This window comes from Protopterus annectens, chromosome 3.part1, assembly GCF_019279795.1.
Source record: "Protopterus annectens isolate FY-2018-M chromosome 3.part1, PAN1.0, whole genome shotgun sequence".
Classification (NCBI taxonomy): domain Eukaryota; kingdom Metazoa; phylum Chordata; order Ceratodontiformes; family Protopteridae; genus Protopterus; species Protopterus annectens.
Genome location: NC_056732.1, coordinates 1,455,724,541 through 1,455,747,500, shown reverse-complemented (window position 1 = coordinate 1,455,747,500; position 22,960 = coordinate 1,455,724,541). Strand labels below are relative to the sequence as shown.

The 22,960-nt window shown below is 42.6% G+C and overlaps 1 protein-coding gene across 1 annotated transcript in view; it reads left to right on the top strand.

Moving 5' to 3' along the window:
* The window catches only part of GTPBP10 (GTP binding protein 10), a 904,437-nt gene that overhangs the window by 283,995 nt on the left and 597,482 nt on the right, over window positions 1-22,960 (top strand). Inside the window, exon 5 of the mRNA XM_044067527.1 lies at window positions 12,565-12,638. Within this exon, the coding sequence (XP_043923462.1) occupies window positions 12,565-12,638 (74 nt within the window). The remainder of the gene's footprint in view (window positions 1-12,564; window positions 12,639-22,960) is intronic.

The following is a 22,960-nucleotide window of genomic DNA, read 5'->3' as shown; positions in this document are numbered from 1 at the left end:
TTCAGTTCCGCGCGCTGCCCTTTGGTCTCACCACAGCCCCCAGGGTGTTCACCAAATGTTTGGCGGTCGTGACTGCTCACCTGAGAAGTCTAGGATTCCAGGTGTTTCCGTATCTAGACGACTGGCTCCTAACTGCCACCTCCAAGCATCTACTATTGCGGAGCCTACAAGCCACGATATCACTGGGCAATTCCCTTGGAATCACCTTCAATTGGCCAAAGTCTGTGTTGCTGCCATCTCAACGCATAAGATTCATCGGAGTAGAGATAGACTCAAACCGAATGCGGGTCTATCTACCTATAGACAGGATACAAACCATACAGGCTCAAGTTCGAGCCTTACTTCCCAGATCCAAAGCCCCAGCCAGAATGGTCCTGCAGCTGTTGGGATCCATGTCCGCCACGGTTCTTCTAGTTCCCCTAGCAAGATTGCACATGAGAATTCTCCAGTGGCTTCTTTCAGCTCAGTGGTCCTTTCAGGAACTCCCTCTCAGTCATCTCATATGGATCACGGAAACCTGCAAACGGGACCTTCGCTGGTGGCTGGTGCCCTCCAATCAGGATCAGGGACGACCCTTTGTTCCACCTCCTCCTGTGGCCACTTTGACCACGGACGCCTCCCAGATGGGGTGGGGGGGGCATTCCCTGGGCAGGTCAGTCCAAGGCAAATGGCATCCAGAAGAGTCCCTACTTCATATCAACATCCTAGAAATGAGGGCGGTGCTTCTGTCCCTTCAAGCCCTTCACGATTACCTCCCTCAGGGAGTAATTGCCGTTCACTCCGACAACATGTCAGTGGTCTGGTACCTGAACAAACAGGGAGGGACCAGATCCTATCCCCTTTGCAGAGAGGCCATGAGAGTTTGGGAATGGGCAGTGTCGACCAAACGCTTTCTAGTGGCAACTCATATCCCGGGCAAGTCCAATGTGATAGCCGACAGACTGAGCAGAACTATCCTCTCTCCACATGAATGGTCTCTGAACATCACAGTTGCAAATCAGATTTTCAGCAAATGGGGAATTCCGTGTTGCGACCTCTTCGCGACTCCACTGAATGCGAAGTGCAAAAAGTTCTTCTCCCTCACCCCGGCTCCGGGGAAGAGCCCTATGGACGCACTAGCCCGTCCGTGGCCCACCGGCTTGCTTTATGCTTTTCCCCCAGTTCCTCTCCTTCCCAGGGTGATCCAAAAGACATCTCTCTTGGGGAGCAAAATGATCTTAGTTGCTCCTTACTGGCCTCGTCAAGTGTGGTTCCCCTATCTTCGGAAATATGCTCTGGAAGGTCCATGGTTCCTGGATCAGATCCCAGACCTGTTGGTTCATCAGTCGGGACTATTCCACCAGTCCCTACACACCTTAAAATTGACGGCTTGGCTCCTCCTCTTCCGACTATAGTCAGGAGTCATACCTTGGATCCGGAAGTTGTACACGTTTTATCTTCGGCCCACAAGTCTGCTACAAAGAAATTGTATTCTAGCATATGGGAAAGATTTGCTATTTGGGCTCAACTCCGGGGTCTGGATCCCATCACTATTCCTGTATCAGAAGTACTGAAATTTCTAACTTCTCTTTTCAATCAAGGCTCTTCAGTCTCTACCATCAAGGTTCAATTGGCAGCTATTTCCAATTTTCATGAATCTATAAACCCACCTTTAATGAGCAACAGATTGTGTAAGACCTTCTTGAAAGGTGCTGCGCTTTTAAGACCTCCGATTTCTCATCCTGCTCCTCCATGGGATCTCGATGTGGTGTTACACGCCTTAACTTCCTCCCCCTTCGAACCGGCAGCGACATGTGATTTAAAATTTCTATTGTGGAAAACTGCCTTTCTGGTGGCGATTACTTCTGCCAGAAGGGTTTCAGAGCTTCAAGCTTTGTCTGTAAAACCTCCGTACTTGGTTTTTCACAAAGACAGAGTATCTCTCAGGCCAAATCCATCCTTTGGTCCCTAAAGTTTGTTCCAGTTTCTGCCTACAACAGTCATTAGAACTTCCAGTCTTCTTTCCGAAGTATTCTAACAAAGCGGAATTCATATTCCACACATTAGATTTCCACAGGCAATTGTGTTTTTATTTAGATAGGACCAAACAAACAAGGAAAACAGATCAGTTGTTTGTATCCTTTGCGGACAATAAATTGGGCAAAGCCGTCACAAAGGTCACTATTGCTAAATGGATCAGGGACTGTATTACTCAAGCTTATTCTTATTCTAATAAAGAGCTTACCACCTCTGTCAAAGCTCATTCTACAAGAGCTATGGCTACTTCGATAGCATTTCATTCTAAGCTTGCCATTAGTGACATTTGTGCTGCGGCTACATGGTCTTCCCCGCACACTTTCATTTCCCACTACAAATTGGATGTGGCATCTAGAGGACGAGCTTTATTTGGTTCCACAGTGCTCAGGAGTGTTTTCCAATGAGCCACCCAGGATTTAGGTGCTAGGGACGCTGTCCCATCAGTACTGAATGTAGGCGAGATAGGATCACATAACATCTTTTAGTTATGTACTTACCATAACTTTAGATGTTTGGGATCCATCTACATTCAATAATCCACCCTCCTTCCCCCTTCCTTGGAGATCAGAGGATATCAGAAGGTCCGAATCCTGTTGTTTCATCTTGAAACACCTGACAATGTTATATAAACAACTTGTGCATGTGTGCATGAATGCGGACAAACAAGATCTGGGGGATTAGTGGTGGTGCATCCTGGGATAAGAAATAGCTCAGCCAATAAGAGGCCTCGCTCTATAGCATAGCGTGCCGAGTTGTAGCCGAGGGATCGGCTCCGAGACCATCAGTACTGAATGTAGGCGAGATGGATCCCAAACATCTAAAGTTATGGTAAGTACATAACTAAAAGTTAAGTAGAACACCCCATTTTGCCATCAAAATCAAATATGGGTAAAGTGTCCTTTCCTTATTCTCTTTCTTTCACAGCTGTCAGACTAATGCTTTGAATTAATCCCAGCTACTCTTCAATATTGAAAGACCTTGTGGGGGGGGGGGGGTACCTTCAGCAAACCTTAAGTGCTAAGTTAGTACCCTTAGCTCAAGAGCCGTCTTTCTGGGGAAAGTTATCTATAATTTTGCAATATCTTCATTTAGAAAGAAATAGACTGATTTTCTAAGTCGCATATAAAGTTATGCATTACGATCTGTTGATTATGGCATGTTGTCTTTAGTGCTGGAATATAAATGGTAGGAACTCCAAGATACGGTTCAGGGCTTTATGATTTTCTTCCTGTTCTTGAACAAGGCCCATTTTCTGCATCTTCAGAAACCTTACCAAATTTAAGAAACTGTCAAACTTAAGCTTTTGAAATTTTTTCAAAATACTTATTTTTTGTGGAGCAAACTCCACTCATCTCATGCAGGATACCTGCTCTCCCCATACTACTGCGCTTAGTGCACTCATCTCCTACTCAGTACACATTGTGGCTAGAAAAGTATTCCAACAGCAGCATTTATCAGTGGACACAGGATTCAGAACATTTTGTATTACTGCACAGCTCGTTATTGCAGTGCAAGAGGAGGGTGCAATGTCAAGCCCTGCAACTCCACACTTTTGTTAGTCTGAACTCAGTGGTCTAAATCCCAGGGGATATCAGTAATTTACAAACAGTATTAAATCAACCCCCCCACCTTGGTTGCTTCCCCGCATTTCATTAATAATGGGGTTTTCTGTTAGTACTCCCTGTTAACTGTCTTTACCACATAAGGGACAAATTAAACAGCAATCTGATGGGGCTGGGATTGTTTTTAGATTTGTCTAAACATATTGGCAACATTGACTATATAGAATTGATTTGTAAGCTCTTTATTTAGAACTCTGATGTCTCCATCAGCTGGCTCAAAAACCATCAAAGTGACATGGCATTCAGATTTAAATGGGGGGATGAGGTATCTTTTGAATGTAAGGGTAATGAAGGTTCAGTCTTTGGGCCAGTATTTTTCAGCTTTTATGCAAACTTTTTACCCAGACTGTAGCAATCTCACAGTTGTACAATACACAGATGGCAAGACTACCATGGTCTACTCCTAGGCCCCAAAGAAGTTTCATGGTAGCTTCCTTGCACTAGAGAGATTCTTAGGTTTATATTAAGCTTAATGCTGCAGAGCCATTGAAAATCTTGACCATATTGCACATGTAGTAATAAGGGAAGACTAGTTTCTTCTGAGAAGGATAAGATTCACATTGATATCCCTTATAAATTGTGGTTATAGGTGACTGCAGGAGTCGTACTTACTTCTAAGTGTAAAAATAGTGGACTAAGTGGAAAAAAGGGACTTACCTGAGCATGAACTTGCCCTTTCTTGTAATTTAAGACTACTGATAGTAAAGTCATTCCATGGTTATTAAAAATCCCTAAGTGCTGTGCTAGACCCAGCCCTTTCTTAAGAGGAGCACATGTCCCATACGGTTAAGAAATGTCAGCTTCTTGACACTTTCTTCTGCTCTAGGTACTTTTGGCATCAATTACTTATAGCAATATAGTATAACTCATGTGTGTATTTGTTTTTGTGGATGACTCCCATAACTCCTGAAGGATCTTGTTAAGTCTGCCCTGGGCATTGTGAGGGGGGTGCACCCCCTGCCTCCTAAAAATAAAACCATCCACAGGGGTCATAATCTTGACACTTCAAACAGCATAACTACTAATTACACTGCATGCACAAAGCATGCCATTAATTGCTACAAGTAACTGTTGCTGGTACTTTTTCAACTCCTCCTCAAATATGAGACTCTTTGCCTTTCTCCTACTTTACAAACTATTCCTAAAGTCCTGTTCTGATCATTGATAATGCATGCAGACCCCTGTTGTAAGTTAAATGATATATAATAATTACTTTTATCTTTAAGAATTTTTTTCCTGTATGTTTTTGCCTCTTAACCTATAACCATCAAGCATCTCCAGTAGCAGATCATCCCTAGTTCCATGATGACAGGGACTCAGCTAGCAAATCTACGTGGGGGGGGGGGTCTAGTGTGGGAACTCCCACCTGCATGGGCATCTGAGGTTATTCAGTAAGCATTTTGTATTTATACAATCTAATCCCACCCAGTAGTGGTGATGTGCCTGCCTGCATCTTTAAGGGATGCCTGTGCTCCCACCACGTCCACATATGCATGCTCCTTTACATGTGAAAAGTTAAGATAAGTTGCTGTTACCAGTTTGGGTAGCCACAGGGCACTTCCCACTCAATTGGCCACTGCTTTTGGTGTCACTGTACACCACCTGAGATACAGATACAGCCAGTAGAGCAACCATCAACCTCTTCCCTGTGATGGGCACTGCCCCCCCCTCCAACTTACTTACTTGCTAGTTCCCCAAGATACTTCTTGAACCCTGGTTGCCTGAGTAGTTGTTAAGGCTTTATCCCTGTATTTTACCGAGTGGTTGTCTTCTTAGCAAAAACTTCATTACCTTCTGCAGATATGCATTTAAATTTTTCTAGCATATGCTGTCCTCACTACTTCATTACATAGAACTGGGTATGCCCACTATAAATTCTTGATATCAAGGTGTTCAGACATAAAACAGATTAGAAGTGCCAGATCCTGTTTAAGTCTGTCTCTGTAGAAGCTTAAGTTGGACATTTGTGGCACGGTCTTCTATCTAGTAACAGACATTAAAACAGTTTGTTTTTATTTAACAGAGAAGTCATGTCTTATTCTACTGAGCAGATTACTTGCAAATATAAACAAACGACAGATAAAGGAAAGTGAGAACCCTTAATCCTCACATTTTGCCTCACCTTGCTTGACATTATGATACTTAGAGAATACTTTGAGCTGTTGGTGTATCCCTTAATCTCCCATTTTTTCACATCTCCTTTGCCAATAGGATATTTCAGGTGTTTAGAAGCATACATTGTTGATGCCTTAAATAGCTCTTTACTTCTTTTTTGTATCTATGTTGCCTGATCTGAATGTTCTGCTTGCCACCAATACTACTTTGTATGTGTTTTTATGTTTTTAGTGCCTTTCTGTGCCATTGGTGGATGATTTAATGTTCCGAGTTAGGGTATATACTACATATGTACATTGGCAAATCATGTACCTGTGTATTTAGTATGTTGCCATTTACCTGCTCTGAACTGTATTGTTGGAGTTGCTGTAACGGTTTTATATATGGAGCTGTCCTCTGCTGGGTCTTTAGTGAAAGTAGGCCTCAAACTTGGTGGACATCCTGGCTATCAAAGCCTGCATATGTAAATAAATAAAGAGTCTCAATGCAGTGGATATCTGTGTACTCAAAGCATAATTAATCTGAATGGGAGAGGCTAGGCTTATAAAGGTGTATGGAACTGCATACAAGTTGATAGTAGCTTGCACTGGGTGGGGGGGAGGGGGTGATACCTTGGTTGGAGATTTGCTTACTCCCTAACTTGATAGGAGCAGTTGTTCAGTGGAAAAGAAGGCAGTATGGAGATCTTGGACTAATATACTCCCTGGACACACCCTAGTAGTCATTGAGTGATACAGGTCACTGTTTATGCAGGGGTATCTAACTACTGTGGAACAAAATCTGTTTTCCAGGGACTGACATCTACCAAGGACTGTGTGCCTAATCATTTTTTATTATTTATTTATTTATTGATTGACTGGGTAAGCCAACAGGACAGTTGTTCCTTTGTGGTGGTGACCAGCGAGTTATATAATGCTTTACTGAGAAGCACATTAGGCAATTGAATATGGAAGGAATAAAGCCCTGTACCCTGGGCACAGGAGGCAGCTCATTAACAGCTCAGAGCTTTAGTCCTCTGTACTAACTATGTCAGAAAGAACCTGCTACTTGAATATGTCATAACCTACTAAGTACCTGACACACCTGTGCTATTTGACAGGACAGTAAGCCTGAATGGTTTGTACTGTACATGAAAAAAAAAACTGAAATTGAAAAGCTAAATCAATTTGCTTATTTAAAGGACCACTATGGGCAAACAATGAAAAAACACATATTTTTTTATCTTGCCATGATTTACTGCACTTCCTAAAGCTGCCTGCAGTAAAATAAGTGCTCATTCCGGACATTGTGATTTCTTTGGAACATGCTGGAGGGGTAGATTCCCGTCCCAGAGACTTCCCATACTCTGGAACAGACTTACCTATCTGTCAAACAGAGCTCCTCATTAGCACTCTTCAAGAAAAATCTTGATGATTGGATGGGAAATGGGAAATTCACCCCGGGGATAACTTCTGTGGCTCTGCTCGACAGGGGCACAGGAAAATAATTTTCTTGGGTGGCGAAAGCCAGGGTACATTTTTTGGCTAGGCGTGTAGGCTAGGGCCGATAGCCTAGTACCTACCTATGAACCTATAAAGCTAAATCTGTCTCAATGCACAGACTGTGAGAACAAATAGCCATACCATTTGTTGTCAGACTAGACTTCCATTCACTTAGAATGGACCACCTGAAAAAAATTGCCAAGTCTGAGAGTTTGCAGCTCATGTGTCATTGACTGGTATGTGCCTTTTCACAAGGAGCAGTTTTGCAAGTTTCAATTCCTGGCCAAGTTACTCCTCCCATCTCCCCTCCTTCAGTGGGCTACAGTCTCACATTTCAGGCTTGGGTAGATTCAACTATTTGGTCAGCTTTGCGTGACAATAGACATAAAAAAAAAATCACAGCCTGGTGTGCCACTAAAACTGTTCCCTTATATGTCTCTTCACTTCTGAATAGCATTTCCCCAGGAATAAAAAAAAAAAAGGCACACACATCAGTCCAGAGTTTGGGCCAATCTATCCATTTCTTAATGTGCACAGTAAAACATTCAGTTTTATAATGCGTTCTGGCTGCTGACATGGTTATCTTTGCATAGTTCTCTTATAGCATAACCTGAATTTATGGTATTCAATGCCAAGCTTTACAACAGTTCTCATTTCTTAATAATGACCTCCCAAGCCTCTGATGTGACCCAGTACTTTGTCAATATACTGTAAATACATAGATTAATACAAATATTTGTGCCCGTATGGACACGTACAATAATACACACATACCATCATTAAAACACCATAAATGCAATATAAATCATATCAATATAGTTATGATTTCTAGTTTATGACCCTGTTTGTCTATGGAAACTTCTTTTTGAATTTATGTTCAAGCAGTTGTATATTTGTTGTATATTATCTTGTTTAATTGTTTCTCAATATTCTAACCACTGTGTATGCTGCATCAATTGTAAAACTCTGATTTTACTACTTTTATATTTTCTATGCTCTTGGTACAAAATAGCTATGTTTGTATAATTTATTTTTATTATTTTTTATAATTGTTTACTATGTATCTGGAGCTTTTCTCCCCCAGCCTCTGCTGAAAATGGTCATCTTGTGTCCAGTCGGACTAACCTGGTAAACAAATGGAAAATAAATAAAAAATAAAATATACTAAGAAAATCAATCACTATACCAAAAAAAATAATACTACCGCCTATGTTGTAGTTCATGGGTACAGAGTTTTTACCAAAGGGGATGACACTGCACTTTTTGGCATTGAGCTTGAGGCCATGGCTTGCCAGGCATCTGTCTCAGTGAGGCCCTTTTGTAGGATTGTAGTTTGCAGTCATCTGCAAACTTCGTTAGCCAAAGACCTTCTGTGTTAGCCTGTACTTCATAGAAGTAGATACCAAACAGGAGACGTCCCAGGACTGAACCCTGTGATACTCTACTTGTCACTGGTTTAATATCAGATTTGGAGTCTGCAACTTTTACAGTGTGGGTTCTGTCAGTGAATCATTTGGCAAACCATCTTGTGACGTAGGGTTTTATACCTAGTTTAGTGAGTTTAGCTATAATTCCAGAGTGGAGGATGGTGTCGAAAGCCTTGGCAAGATCTAGATAGGCTGTGTGAACCACCTTACCCTTGTCTATGGCTTTGGTGACTGCTTCAAAGAAGTCTGTTAGGTTTAGGAGACATGATCTGCCTTTTACAAACCTGAACTGGGTGGAGTCCAGAGTTTACCAATGTCTTTGTTTATAAGTTCCATGATGATACGTTCCATGGCCTTCCAGACCGGGCTCATCAGGCTAATGGGGCGGTAGTTCCTGGGGTCCATGGTGGCTCCCCCCTTGTTGAATGGGATAACCGTCGCTGTGCGCCATTCAGCAGGCACAAAGCCTGAGGTGAGGCTATGATATAAAAAAAATAAACAGCCTCTGCAAGGCTCGAACCCAGGACTCTGCACACCATAGCCAAAGTGATTTACCACTAAGCCCTGTCAGATATCATCATGGAACTCATAAACAAAGACATTGGTAACCTCCAAACTCTGGACTCCACCCAGTTCGGGTTTGTGAAAGGCAGATCATGCATCCTGAACCTAATCAACTTCTCTGAGGCAGTTGAGGCTAAGGTGGTTCACAGAGCCTATCTTGACCTCGCCAAGGCTTTTTACACCTGCCTAACATATAAAGCTATGTCAAACCCAGAGCTGTTGGACATGCTACACCTAAAGAAATCCCAATCCCTCTGAGCTACACACTGTAGGGACCTAAACCTTGTCACCACAATAAACAGGACATGCTGGAGAGATAGATTCCTGTCCCAGAGACTTCCCATACTCTGGAATAAGCTACCCATCTGTGTCAAGCAAAGTTCCTCATTAGCACTTTTCAAGAAAAATCTTTGAGTGTATGGGAGATAGGAAAATATACCCCGGGAATCACTTCTGTGGCTCTGCTCGACAGTGGCACAGGAAAATAACTTTCTTGGGTGGCATAAGCCAGGGAAACTTGTTCGCTAGGCTTACTTAGGCCCGTAGGCCAATAGCCTAGTACCTACCTATGAACCTATTATTAGACTAAATACAATATTATGTAGCATTGAAATGTGCTGACATAAGGGTGACAGTTCATTATTTACCCATAAAGCAAATGTCAGAGTGGAAAAGTTCAAATAGTGGATAAAGAGGAGGAGGGGAAGAGAAGAAAGAGTGAGAAAAAGTATTTGTTAGAAGTAATAATTAGGGTAGATATGGGAGGCATGAGAAAAAATGAGTAAAAGTAACATTACAAGTAAGAGAAACAAAACCAAGGAAAAGAAGAAATAACATGGACAACAAGATTTACTGTGTGTGTGTGTGTGTGTGTGTGTGTGTGTGTGTGGGTGTGGGTGTGGGTGTGTGGTATAAAAGAACTATAAAGCAAATCTGCACTGATACCTGCTTGCTGCCCTGCTGAGGGGGACATTTGTGCAAGTGCAGTGGACTGGCTCCAGTAGGAAGGGATGGCAGCATAACTCTCAACATTATAGAACAAGAAATCTGGCCAAGGCCATAAATAATAGGAGACAAAGGCCCATAAATGGGACAATTTATAAATACTGCACTTACAAACTTAGAAAGGGTGACAGTTCATTATTTACCCATAAAGCAAATGTCAGAGTGGAAAAGTTCAAACAGTGGATAAAGAGGAGGAGGGGAAGAGAAGAAAGAGTGAGAAAAAGTATTTGTTATAAGTAATAATTAGGGTAGATATGGGAGGCAGGAGAAAAAATGAGTAAAAGTAACATTACAAGTAAGAGAAACAAAACCAAGCAAAAGAATAAATAACATGGACAACAAGATTTACTGTGTGTGTGTGTGTGTGGGGGGGGTATAAAAGAACTATAAAGCAAATCTGCACTGATACTGCTTGCTGCCCTGTTGAGGGGGACACTTGTGCAAGTGCAGTGGACTGGCTACAGTAGGAAGGGATGGCAGCATAGCTCTCAACATTATAGAACAAGAAATCTGGACAAGGCCATAAATAATAGGGGACAAAGGCCCAAAAATGGGACAATTTATAAATATTGCACTTACAAACTTAGAAAGTTGATAAACAGGTTTTGCAATAGAGTGAATTTTCTCAAGGATATGAAGTCTGAAAATCAAATGCCTGTCAACTTTCTGACTTCAGTGTTCAATGATTTGCCAGTGATTTGACAGAAAACTGCAATTTTATGAAAAACAGACAAAAAATCTGGACTTTCTGCAAAAATCTGTACTGTTGAGAGATATAGATGGGAGTCTTGAACCAACATCCATCAATCATTTTCATTTGTTTGCCAAAGCCATTATAGCAGTGTTTTGCAGAGAGGTGGGAAAAGCCTTAAATTTGATGGGTATGTTGTGTGGGTGTGGGTAGTTGTTTGTGGAAGGTGGAGGTGTGCCTTTGTAAGTGTGGTACGAATGTTCTGGATTATGAAATGGAGAGATTAAGAGTAAAATTGTGCTCAGTGAAGTCCCTAGCAATTTCATCACTGCTTGATTCAGACATATACATACATTCCCCTGTGTTTGTCAGTACTATGTTTGAGTGCATTGTTTTGGAGTGTAGTTTCACTGCTACAGCTGCTGCTACTCTTTCAATACAAGTTATCTGCTTTGGAAGTTTTCTCCAGGAGTCTGTTGCTGAGAGGATGAGAGACATGCTACAGGTATACAACTAAGACAAACTAGATAAAGCAATAGTACGAAAAAGTACTAGGTCACATCAGAGGCTTAGGAGGTCATTGTTAACAAAACTGAGAACTGTTGCAAAATTTATCATTAAATGCCATAAGTTCAGGTTATACTATAAGAGAATAACTATGTAAAGATAACCATGTCAGCAGCCAAAATGCATTATATGTTGAATATTTTACTGTGCACATTTTACATGGATAGACTGGCCTAAACTCTAGACTGATGCGTTTGCTTTTTTTTTTTTTTTTTTTTTTATTCCTGGGAAATGCTGTTCAGAAATGAAGAGGCATAGAGGCATACAAGGGAACAGATTTAGTGGCACATCAGGCTGTGATTTTTTTTTTTATGTCTATTGTCATGCAAAGCTGACTAAATAGTTGAATCTAGTAAAGCTGGAAATGTGAGACCGTAGCCCACTGAAGGAGGGGAGATGGGAAGAGTAACCTGGCCAGGAACTGAAACTTGCAAAACTGCTCCTTGTGAAAAGTCTTTTTTATCTCAGTAATTTGTTGACACTTTTGCAAGTTTCTTTCAGAGAATGTGTAGTACATCAGTAGAAACAACATTTGTAAAACTCAGCTCATACCAGTCAATGATGCATGAGCTGCAGACTCTCAAACCTGGCAGTTTTTTTCAGGTGTTTCATTCTAAGTGAATGGAAGTCTAGTCTGACAAAAATGGTAGGGCTATTTGTTCTCAGTCTGTGCATTATGGGACAGATTTAGCTTTCCAATGGAATCATGATGTATGCCCCCATGAGGGCAGACAAGAGTAAAAACAAAATAAAATTAGGAATGAGTACTTTATTTTGCTGCAGGCAGCTTTGGGAGGTGTAGTAAATCATGGCAAGATAAAAAATATATGTTTTCTTCATTATTTGCCCATAGTGGTCCTTTAACTTATTGGCTGGGCCATGAAAATTATTACATGCCATTTTTAATATTTTCTGAATGTTGTTTGCATTTTCTTTAGTCATATTCTTTCATGATCTGAAAGTGATTATTCTGTAAATATTAAGAAAACTTGCAAATGTTACGTGTATTCTGTATAATTTGTTGCACACAGATACTGAGTTTTCTTAGGCTTGAACTAACCGTTTTCACCTTTCAGGTTCCCAAATGCAGGCAAATCATCTCTACTAAGTAAGCTTTCTCATGCCAAGCCACAGATAGCGGATTATGCATGTAAGTGCAAAAAGTTTTAATGTGTTGTTCTTGTAATTGTAAGTGCATCACATTACCTGGTAATGTGATATAATTTCTGGATTGCAGCCAAGCTTTGTAATGGCATTGTGTGTGTCATATAGTGCAGTTTTGTCCTGTGGTGTAATCGTTCAGGCACTGTCATGTGTATTTTATCTGTCTGTGCCCCCGTATTTTTCTGCAGTATTGATAGTGGCACCCAGTGCTTGTCTCCCTCAACATTTCATATCATCATCTACTAGTCCTGTCCTAGAGACTACTAATGAGGTTGCCCTTTCTGTAACTCTTTCTGTTTTCTCAAAGATATCATGACCATAGCTGGCGTAACCATCTGAATGTGCAAAATGGGTCACTGATAAGGTCATATGATCTGTTTGTATAATAATTGTCTTTAATGACAAAATATGACCATTTATCTTGCCTGCTTATGTTTTTGAAGATTTACACTGTGATTCAGGTCCTCTTTAGGGGTGAAATGACTGCTGTTGCTCAGTGTAGTCATGCTGTTGTATTATACATGCTTTAATGCCGACTATTCATGCTGTTGACTTTCCAGTACCACTTCCATCATCTCAGTTGTGCCTTTTAAAGGCCTTAATAGATATAAAAAATAGATATCAAAATAAGATAATCTGATAAAATATGATATTCTGTCACACTGCTTTATTTTGTTTTTAGAAATGTCAGTGTCTTATATTTTTTTTTTGGTTTGTTTTTTTGAGTACCATCCTGCCCACGTGTTATCACTGAGCATTTAATCCTGGTCAGGGTTGAAGTGCACCAGTGCCTTTCAAGAAGACACTTTGATGCAAGCCAGGATGCAATTTGGATGAGAAACTGGAATATCCCAAACACCTGTTGCTTGGGTATGGCAAAGCCAATGGATATTTTCAGTGCTCTATTCAAGCAGAACAGCATGTTTTTGTGAGGTTGAAAGAAAACTGTAGATGCATTATATTCAGAGCGCTGGAGGATAGGATGACTTCAGACCTTTAGAGCTATAAGGTAGCAACAGTAACTAGTATTTTTATGCCAACTGAACATCAAATCTCCAAACTGACAGTATATACTAGCCACTAAGTAGCAATTTTTCACTTTTGTGTTTTAATAGCCCTTTAGGCAGTAAAGGGCAGTTTACAAAAATCCACGGTGCACATGCCTTCACATCTTTTCAGTGGCTATCTTTTTAGACATCTTTCAGTTTTGTATATCTTTTCTGGGGATAAGTTGATTCTTTGTTTTCTCCTTCCATATCACTGCTTCTCCAGTGCTCCTACAAAAAATGACAAAATCTGGGAAATCATGTCTACTTCTTGTATCTTCAGGAGATTACCACTGTAACGTTATTGTGCCATATGATATAGCCCCAAATACTTTCAGGGTGCATTGTATTCTGCTTGATAACCTTTTCTATTTTAAAGAACAATGGTTAGAAACTTTAAAAATAATAGGGTTTTGGTGATGTGCAGTACTTTTGCCCCTGCATCACTTTAAGGGATTACTATTATTTTCTAGTTAATTTTACTGTAGTGTGTACACAAATTTTCTGTGATAGCAGCCATTTTAACTTGATTCTATTTTTAGCCACTATTCCTTCTTCCCACAGCGCACTTTGTGTCCGTAGACTGTAACGTAAATTAGCCTTTTCCCCCTTCAGATCCGAAGTTGCCTTTTCTGTCCCACTCAATGTACATGATATCGGATATCATGAGATCCGACCTCGGTGTCGTTTTCAAAGTTCTTGGAATAAGGGCTCAGACTTGCCCTTACACATAATTTCCTCCTGTCCCTGCAATACCTCAGATCACATTTGCCACTTGTATGGTCAAGATGTGATCTGACAGGCTCCGTGCTGATTTCAGATGTGTGCTAATTTTTGTCATGTCTTAAAACCTTTTTCTAAGAGATAATTCTTCCAGGTTCTATATTTAGCAAATCCTTTCCTTTTCTAGATTCTTTCTTAGCTAAAATATTTCTTGTGGAAGTTTTCTTCCAACCTTTTCTCCCCAACCTATATGAAAAAAAACAGACAAAATAAAACTTCCTACCAAAAAGCCTCAAGGAATATTGACTGCTCTTGGGAGGGGGGGGTTGGATGCCCCCCCCCCACCTTGTTTCACTAATATTTTTTATTTTAACTGGATTTTTGTACCTTTTACAGTCACTTTCTACTTGTTGATGTTCTTCGTGTTTCACTGTTACAGTCATTACATTTGGGTAATCCTGCTGGCAGGTTGCCCTCAGTTGGCCTGAATTTCAAAGTCTTGGGTCCTGCGTCGGTTGCTGTCACCCCTTCCCTAATGTCAGGTTGTCAGGGGTATAAAAGATGCAGCCGATGCCATTTTCTTCAGTCTTTCTTGCCGCGCGGTGCCCAAAGCAGAAGCAGTTCGCAAGTTCTGGTTGGCCGACTCCTGAGATTTTTGTGTTCGAGTTTCAGATCCGAAGTCTTCATTAAAAGCTAAGTACCCTGTTGGGGAAACTTTTTTCTTGCTCCAGACCGATGTCAGAAAAAGTTAATAATTGTATTTCTTGTGGGAAGCAAATACCTTATAAGGACTTTCATTCTTACTGTATTCCTTGCCTAGGCCCTGACCACGACGTTTCAAGTTGTCGGTTTTGTGCTAGATTTAACCAACGCACTATTAAGCGTCGGTATGATTTTGCACTAAGCTATTTTGGACGCAGATTTAATTATACAATGTTGTCGGATAGCCATCTGACTACCGGAGTTCACAAAAAGCACAAAGAAAAAGAAAGACAGGCAACCGAGGTCCAAAACCGACAACGAAGCTTCTCCTAAGCCAGTCGCCAGTTTGCTGGTTCTCAGTGAGGCGCTTTCGCAGCCCCTGATGCCCGCTGGTTTAGAGTCACAGGCCACTAGCGACTCCCACGTGGAGTCGGTCAGGCCACTGGAAACTCAAGGTATTGGAACCTCGGAGACTATTCCCTCAGATGGGTCCGGAGCCGCTGAGCAGGCATCGGCATCTGAGGGTGTATTCAGACCCAAACAATTATACATTAAACCGACTTCAGCTTCAAAGGCAAAGACCAAAGCACCTTTAAAAGCAAAGAAACAAGTTGTCCAGCCACATGGACAGGCCTCCATGCCCAAAAAACAGATGTTCAAAATGGCCGAAGACTTAATTATCTTGATCAGGGGTTCCCATCCCCCTCCTGATAAGAGGCCTAGGCAAGAGACAGACTATAAATCTTCAGATCAGGTTTCCATTTCCTCTGATTCCTCTTCTGATCAGCAATATTCTCTTCCCCCCTATGAGGATTCTGATGCTGAAGAATCTATTATAGGTTCATAGGTTCATACTAGGCTATCTGCCCTAGGGCATTTATAAGCCTAGCCAGAATGTGTTTGGCTTTCGCCACCCATTTTAAATTTATTTTGCTATGCCCTTTTTCGAGGTTAGTATACTGTGCCTCTGTCTAACAGTGACACAGAAGTGATACCCGGGGTAAACCTACGATCTCCCATCCACTCATCAAGATTCCTCTTGAAGAGAGTCAATGAGGGACTCTGCCTAACCTGGACTGGGATTTTATTCCAGAGTGAAGGGAGCCTCTGGGTTATGAATCTGTCCCTCCAGCATGTCCTATTTATTTCAGTGCTGAGATTCAAGTCTCTCGAGCGTAGTTGGATGGGATTTGGATTTTCTGAGGTGCAGCATGTCCATTAATTCCGGGTTGGACATGGCTTTATATGTCAGGCACAGATCGCCTCTGAACAGGCGGTATGCCACTGAGTAGAGCTGGAGTTTCTTTAACCGGGCAGCATATGGCATCTGTTTGAGTCCTTTGATCCTCTTGGTGAGGTACTTTTGGGGTCTTTCCAGTTGCTGCAGGTGTCTGGTAAGGTACATCCCAAAAGGGGCATTGTACTTAATTATGGGCCTGATGAGGGATGAGTAAAGAGGCACGATGACCTCCCGTGATCTAGATGTGAATCCCTTCATGATTAGGTGGGCTATATAAAATGTTTTTCTAACCACTTTGGCCACGTGGTTGTCAAATGAGAGATTGCTATCAACTTGGGTCCCCAGGTCCCTAATTACTTCTTCTGTAGTTAATGGATTACCACCTATGTGGTAATTTGTGGGCACTTTGTTTTTGCCAAAGGGGATGACTATACACTTTTTGGCATTTAGTTTGAGGCCATGGCTCTGGCACCAGTTGTCTGTTTCTATGAGGCCCTTTTGGAGGATGCTTGTGTCGGCTGGAGAGTCGATTATGGCGCCCAGTTTGCAGTCATCTGCAAACTTGGTCAGCCACAGTCCTTCCGTGTTGGCCTGTACCTCCGAGAAATATATACCGAACAAGAGAGGTCCCAGGACTGGGCCTTGTGGGACACCACTTGTAACTGGTTTGGAGTCTGACATGGCTCCAGCAATTCTAACCATGTGGGTTCTGTCCTTGAGCCAGTTTGCAATCCATCTAGTGACATAGGGGTTTATATTTAAGCTGGTGAGCTTCTCTATAATGCCCGAGTGGGGCATTGTATCGAAGGCTTTTGCGAGGTCCAGGTAGGCTGTGTGGACCACCTTCCCCTCGTCAATCACCTTGGTGACTGTTTCAAAGAAATCATCCAGGTTTAAGAGGCAGGATCTGCCCTTAACAAAGCCGAACTGGGTAGGATCCGGTGTCTGTAGGTTCCCAATATCTTTATTTATGAGGTCCATGATGATCCTTTCCATAGCTTTGCAGGCCAAGCTAGTCATGCTTATGGGGTGATAGTTTCCAGGATCCGGTGAGGCATCACTTTTATGGAGAGGGACAACTGTTGCTGTATGCCACTCTTTGGGCACATATCCTGTAGTAAGGCTGAGATTGAACAGTAGTTTTATGTTTGGGTTTAGCTCTTCTTGGAGTTCATGTAGGTCGCAGCCCGGGACACCGGTCTGGTCCCATTGATGCTGTGTTTTTTGCTTTGGAGAGGGCGGCTCTTACCTGAGCATCTGAGATGTCAAGGGGGCAGCACTCTGCTGGGATAGATATTTGCCCTTTTGGTGGTGGGGGGGGTTTGCGCTGAACCTGTCAGCTAGGATATTGGCAATGTCTGTGTGGGTTCAGTGTATTTTTTGTCATTTTGGACTAATTCTGAGCATATCTGGGAATTACCACTCAGGTTCCTAACATAACTAAAGAAAGCCTTGTGATTATCCTTAGTGTCCTGTGCAATTTTTCTCTCGAAGCTGGCCTTAGACAATTTTATGAGTGCCCGTAGTTTTTTGCTAATACTGATCAGTGATGCCTTCCCTTTTTGGGATTTTGCTCTATCATTTAGTAGCTTCCTCCTTCTATTGTATAGTTTGTTTATGGCTGGGGTCGACCAGACAGGACGTCTGCCTTTGGAGGATTGGGTCTTGGTTTTATTTGGGATCGCATGATCCATGCATTCCTGAAGGTGTTCATAGAATGCGTTTATAAAGGATGCTGTGGTCTGGGCGTATTTTCCACAGGCCGGGGCTTTGAAGGATTCCACCTCGGTTTTGAGGAGTGTGAAATTTGCTTTAGAGAAGTTTTTCACTGTGGTTTTCTGGGCAGGGGGTGGGGTCGGGATGTGAATATCCAGTCAGATTAGTTTATGGTCTGAACTGACCAGTGCAGCATACACTTCTGGTCTGGAGCATAGAGTCCCCATGTTGGTGATGATCAGGTCCAGTATGTTCTCCCCTCTTGTGGGAGTGGTAACAAGTTGTTCCATAGCATTTGAGTTTATAAATTCTAGGAACCTTTGGGCTAGGGTGTTGGAGCTAGAGTAATGCTCCCAGTCTATGTTTGGGTAGTTGAAGTCGCCCAATATAATGGTGTTTGGAGAGACCTTCATATTTTCCAGTGTTCTCAGGAAGGCCGAGTGGGGTTCCTGGGTTTGGGAGGGTGGTCTGTAGCAGGCTATAAACTGGAAGGCAGTTTTACCCACTGTTAGTTGCACATGGATAGTCTCTGATGCTTCGTGCTTTGCCACCAACCTGGAGGTGTGGGTATCTTTGATGAATATCGATACTCCCCCTCCTTTTGTGGTTCGGTCCAAGTTTTGGGGCAGAAATGCGTGGTATGATGTATAACCTGGTAGTGCTGGGGTGCTCTCGGGAGCCCTGAACCAGGTTTCTGTTACTGCACAGATATCGATGTTCTCCATGCTAAGGAGAGTTTCGAGTGCGTGCATCTTGAGGTTTAGACTTCTGGCATTGAGTAGCATTACTCTTCGTTTCTTATCCCTTGTGATACCTACAGCTTCTCCTCCTGAGGACTATTCCTTTGGGGAAACCTTGCATACCATGAGGGAGCATTTCCACTGGGAGAGCCAAGATTTTTCAGAATCTAAGAAGAGTGTCAGGGATTTCCTTCTACTACCTCAACACAGGCCTCTAGCTATTCCACCTGTGTTAGACATTGTAGATGATGTATTTTCAGAGTCTAGTCTGCCCCCTGACTCCTTACCTCCAGCTCCTGTTAAGCCTGACCGATACTACAGGGTTCCTGACTCTCATAAATTCCTTTTCAAAAACCCTGCTGCAGACCCAGAAACTATTTCACAGGGTCCCAAAGGGGTTAAGGCTTCCACTGCAAAAAAACCCTACCCCCTCTGACAGAGATTCTAGGGTACTTGATAGATGGGGAAAAAAAGATTTACACATCTGCTACCTTGGCTATAAGGGCCTTAAACTGCTAGTTTCATATGCTCAAATATCAGCAATATGTTATGACACTGCTTAAACAGAAAATGTTGGTAAATTATGAACGTGCAGATAACAAAGAAATGCAGGATTTATTGCATGCAGCTGAACAAGTTGGAAAGCATACTTTGCAATGTGGTTTTGATTTTGATTGACCTCTGCTTCACATGGATGGGGAGCCTGCTCCAGAGAATGGGAATTCTCTGGACTGAGGTATGGGGGGTGAGTTTGACTCTAAAGTTATTAGAGCCATTTCATTTTCTGGGTCCTTCAACCTTAGAAAGCTTGGCTCCAGTGTTAACTTTGGAGTCCAGTGAGGGCCAGAGATTTCCCTGCCTTGTGGCCTTCAGGTCTTTTAGGAGGTTGTTTTCAATACTGATTTCAGCTTCGGCTGCTCCACGTCTAGAAAAGAAGGAGTCACTCACTCACTGAAGATACTGACTTCAGGGAAGGGGAGGAGTCCTCAAGTTCTTCCCTGGAAGATGCTTCCTTTATTGAGATCCCCAGATTGACGAAACAAAGGGAGAGTGGTAATGCAACCCCCCCCCTTCCTCCCAAGAGGAGTTAATATATCTTGAGGCTTTTTGGGCTGGTCATCTACTGCCTGGATGGTCCTTCCCATTGATGAACTCATTGATTTGGTCATGCAGCAGGCCTGATATGGTGGAGCCGATCCCCAGGAAAACTGCTAAAATCTTTGTTTCCCATAGAAATGGATCTCATTGGAGCAAGGATTCCTAATTGATGCTATGGTTGTAGCGGCAACAATGAAGAAGGAGCATTCTGAGAAGAGCACCTCTGTCCATATTCCTAACAGGGAGTACAAAGTGCTGGATAGATTTGTAAAGAAGACTTATGTTTAAGTGACACTTGCTATATGCATGCTAAACTATCTGACACGTCTATATTTTGGTGGGATTTGACTAAAGAACTTTACAAATCCTTCTTGGGTAATTTGCCTGTGGACATATAGAAAACTCTGGAATTGCAACTATCTATCCTACAGTCCATGTCTAATGTGTCCATTAGCCTTCTTTCCAATTTGGCAGATGGCACTCCGAGTGCAGCAGGCACAGGTATTTCTACTTGTCTGTGATTTTGTGGAGATCTGTAAGACATTCTTTATCAATGTACCCTTTGAATTAACTCTTTTTGGACTAAGTAAAGAGATGCTTGCAAGAAGTGAGCAAGAGGCCAAGACTCTGTCTGCCATAGCTATATGTTTTTCCACCCCGCCAAACAACTTTTTTTTGGAACCGCAAAGGTGGAAAGAAACTCTGGCTTCATGTGTCCCATATTTTTGCCCAGGACACTTCTGGTTACAGAGACCACTGTGGCAGATGGAGGAATAAATTTAATGGACATTACCCAGGGAGCAGAGGCAACTGTTGAATCGAGGGTTTTGAGGTCCCTTTACTTAGAAGCCCTTCCAGCACTCCTGAATGGTTGCTCAGCTGCCACACTGTGGAGGTAGTTGAGGGATGCTCGTCTCTGCATCACTTAGCCATCATTTAAGATTCTTGGGTGCAGAAGGTAATCACCAGAGGCAACGTTATTCCCTTTGCTTCCACCCCCCCCCCCCAACAAGCAAAAAAGAGAATTTCCAACATTCTACCCAGTCAGAGGAGCTTGACAGCAGAAGAAATATCCAAGCTACTAGAAAAATGAGTAGTCAAGGAGGTCCCACCAGACCAGCAAGGATTCAGAGCGTATTCAAGATTCTTTTTTGTTCTGAAGGAGACCAGGGACCTCGGGCCCAGTCTGGACCTCAGTGACCTAATTCAGTTTGTAAAACAGACAAAGCTCCAGATGGTCATGGAGGAGTCCATTCTACCTCTTCTGAAGCAGGACAACTGGATGTGCTTGACAGACCTTCAGGATACTTACTGCCATGTAAAAATAGTGAATCAGTCCAGAAGGTTTCTCTGCTTTTGGCTGGAGGTAAATCACTTCCATTTCAGAGCACTACCCTTTGATCTGACTACCAGCCCCCAGGATGTTCAACAAGTGCATGGCACTGGTAGCAGCTTAACTAAGACTGCAAGGGTTCTGGGTGTTCCTCTATTTAGATGACTGGTTGTTAACCACTCCCCAGCAATATACTAATCCAAAGCAGGGACTTCTTGCACCAGTTCTCTGAACACTTTTGCAGTAAATTTGAAGAAAAGCCAGCTGACACAAACTAGCTGAAGAATTCATAGGATGCCACCTGCTCACAAAATCATAAATAACCAAACTTCTGGACTTAATGATTCTGTCTATCATCAAGCTTCTGAAGTCCTTTCCTCTTCTTCCAATCCCCTAGCAATGTTAATTGTTTGACTATTGGAGTCAGTGGCTGCATCGATTTACACTGGCTCTACAGGCAAGATGCTGCATGAGAGTACTGCAGTAGACCTTTTCTGTTCAGTGGTTAGTGTTACATCAACGTCTTTGCTTTCCACTGACTCACCACAGTATGCAGCCATCACATTCTGTGGTGGTTGACCTCCCTTCTGTCTCCTGGGGCTGATCTTTCACTTTTCCACCCCCCCAATAGCCACTGTGACCATGGAGGTCTTCCGTCTGGGGTGGGATGGGGGGAATTTTGAAGGGAAGATGGTCCAAGGTAAGTGGTCTGTAACTGAGGCCAATCTTTATATCAGTATCTTGGAGATGAGGGTGATCCTTCTAGTGATGCAGGCCTTTCAGTACAGTCTCCTCAAGGCTGTGATTTCCATCAAGACGTACAACATGGCAATAGTCTGTTACTTCAACAAATGGGGAGGAGGGCCACTCATACCCATTATCCTGGGAAGCCAGGATAGTGTGGCAGTGGGCAGTGTCTTATCAAAGCTTTCTAGTAGCAATGCACATCTTCGGAAGTTCCAGTGTTTTGGCGGGCAAACTGAGCAGTCCTGCTCTTCTGCCACAAGTAATACTTCAAGTCAGTTAGTGGCATCTGTGATTTTCAGCTGCTGAAGCCAGCCATGCTGTTACTTTTTTGCTTCCCTCCTGAACACCAAGTGCAGCAGCATTGATCCCTTCAGAGGGATAGTCACTGAGGGATGCCCTAGTCCACAATTGGGACCCCGATCTCCTGTATGATTTTCCATCCTCTCCCTAATAACCAAGTTTCTGCAGAAAGCCATCAGGTGCAAGGCAACAGTGAATGTCCTTCCATTTCAGTGCTGATTACAGTAAAGATCCCCTGGCAAGGGCAGCCCGAAGTCCGGCCAGTATACCAGAGTTTTTAGGTTGCTTTAACATATGCTGTACGTCACATGTATGCTTCCCGCATATAGTGTAGGGCATAAAGGTGATTTCCAGACATACCATCCTCAGAACTTCTTTGCTGCCACTCCAAATGCCATGTTTTGATCATTGCTCTGAACGCCCAATTTGTTGCTGGTTCACCAAGCTGTTTCAGATAAGTGCCCCATTGTGGTGTTTGCTCTTATCTTTTTTTTCCTTTTGTATTGTTTCTTATGGGGTTTATGTAATCCAGAATGGGTAAATGCCAGTGCGGCAGACAGACTCCCCATAAAGACCATCATGAGCAGTGCTTAATTTGTCTGGCTGCTTCCCACAACCATACGTCTTGTTCCATTTGTCAGGCTTTTGTCCCAATGACTCTCC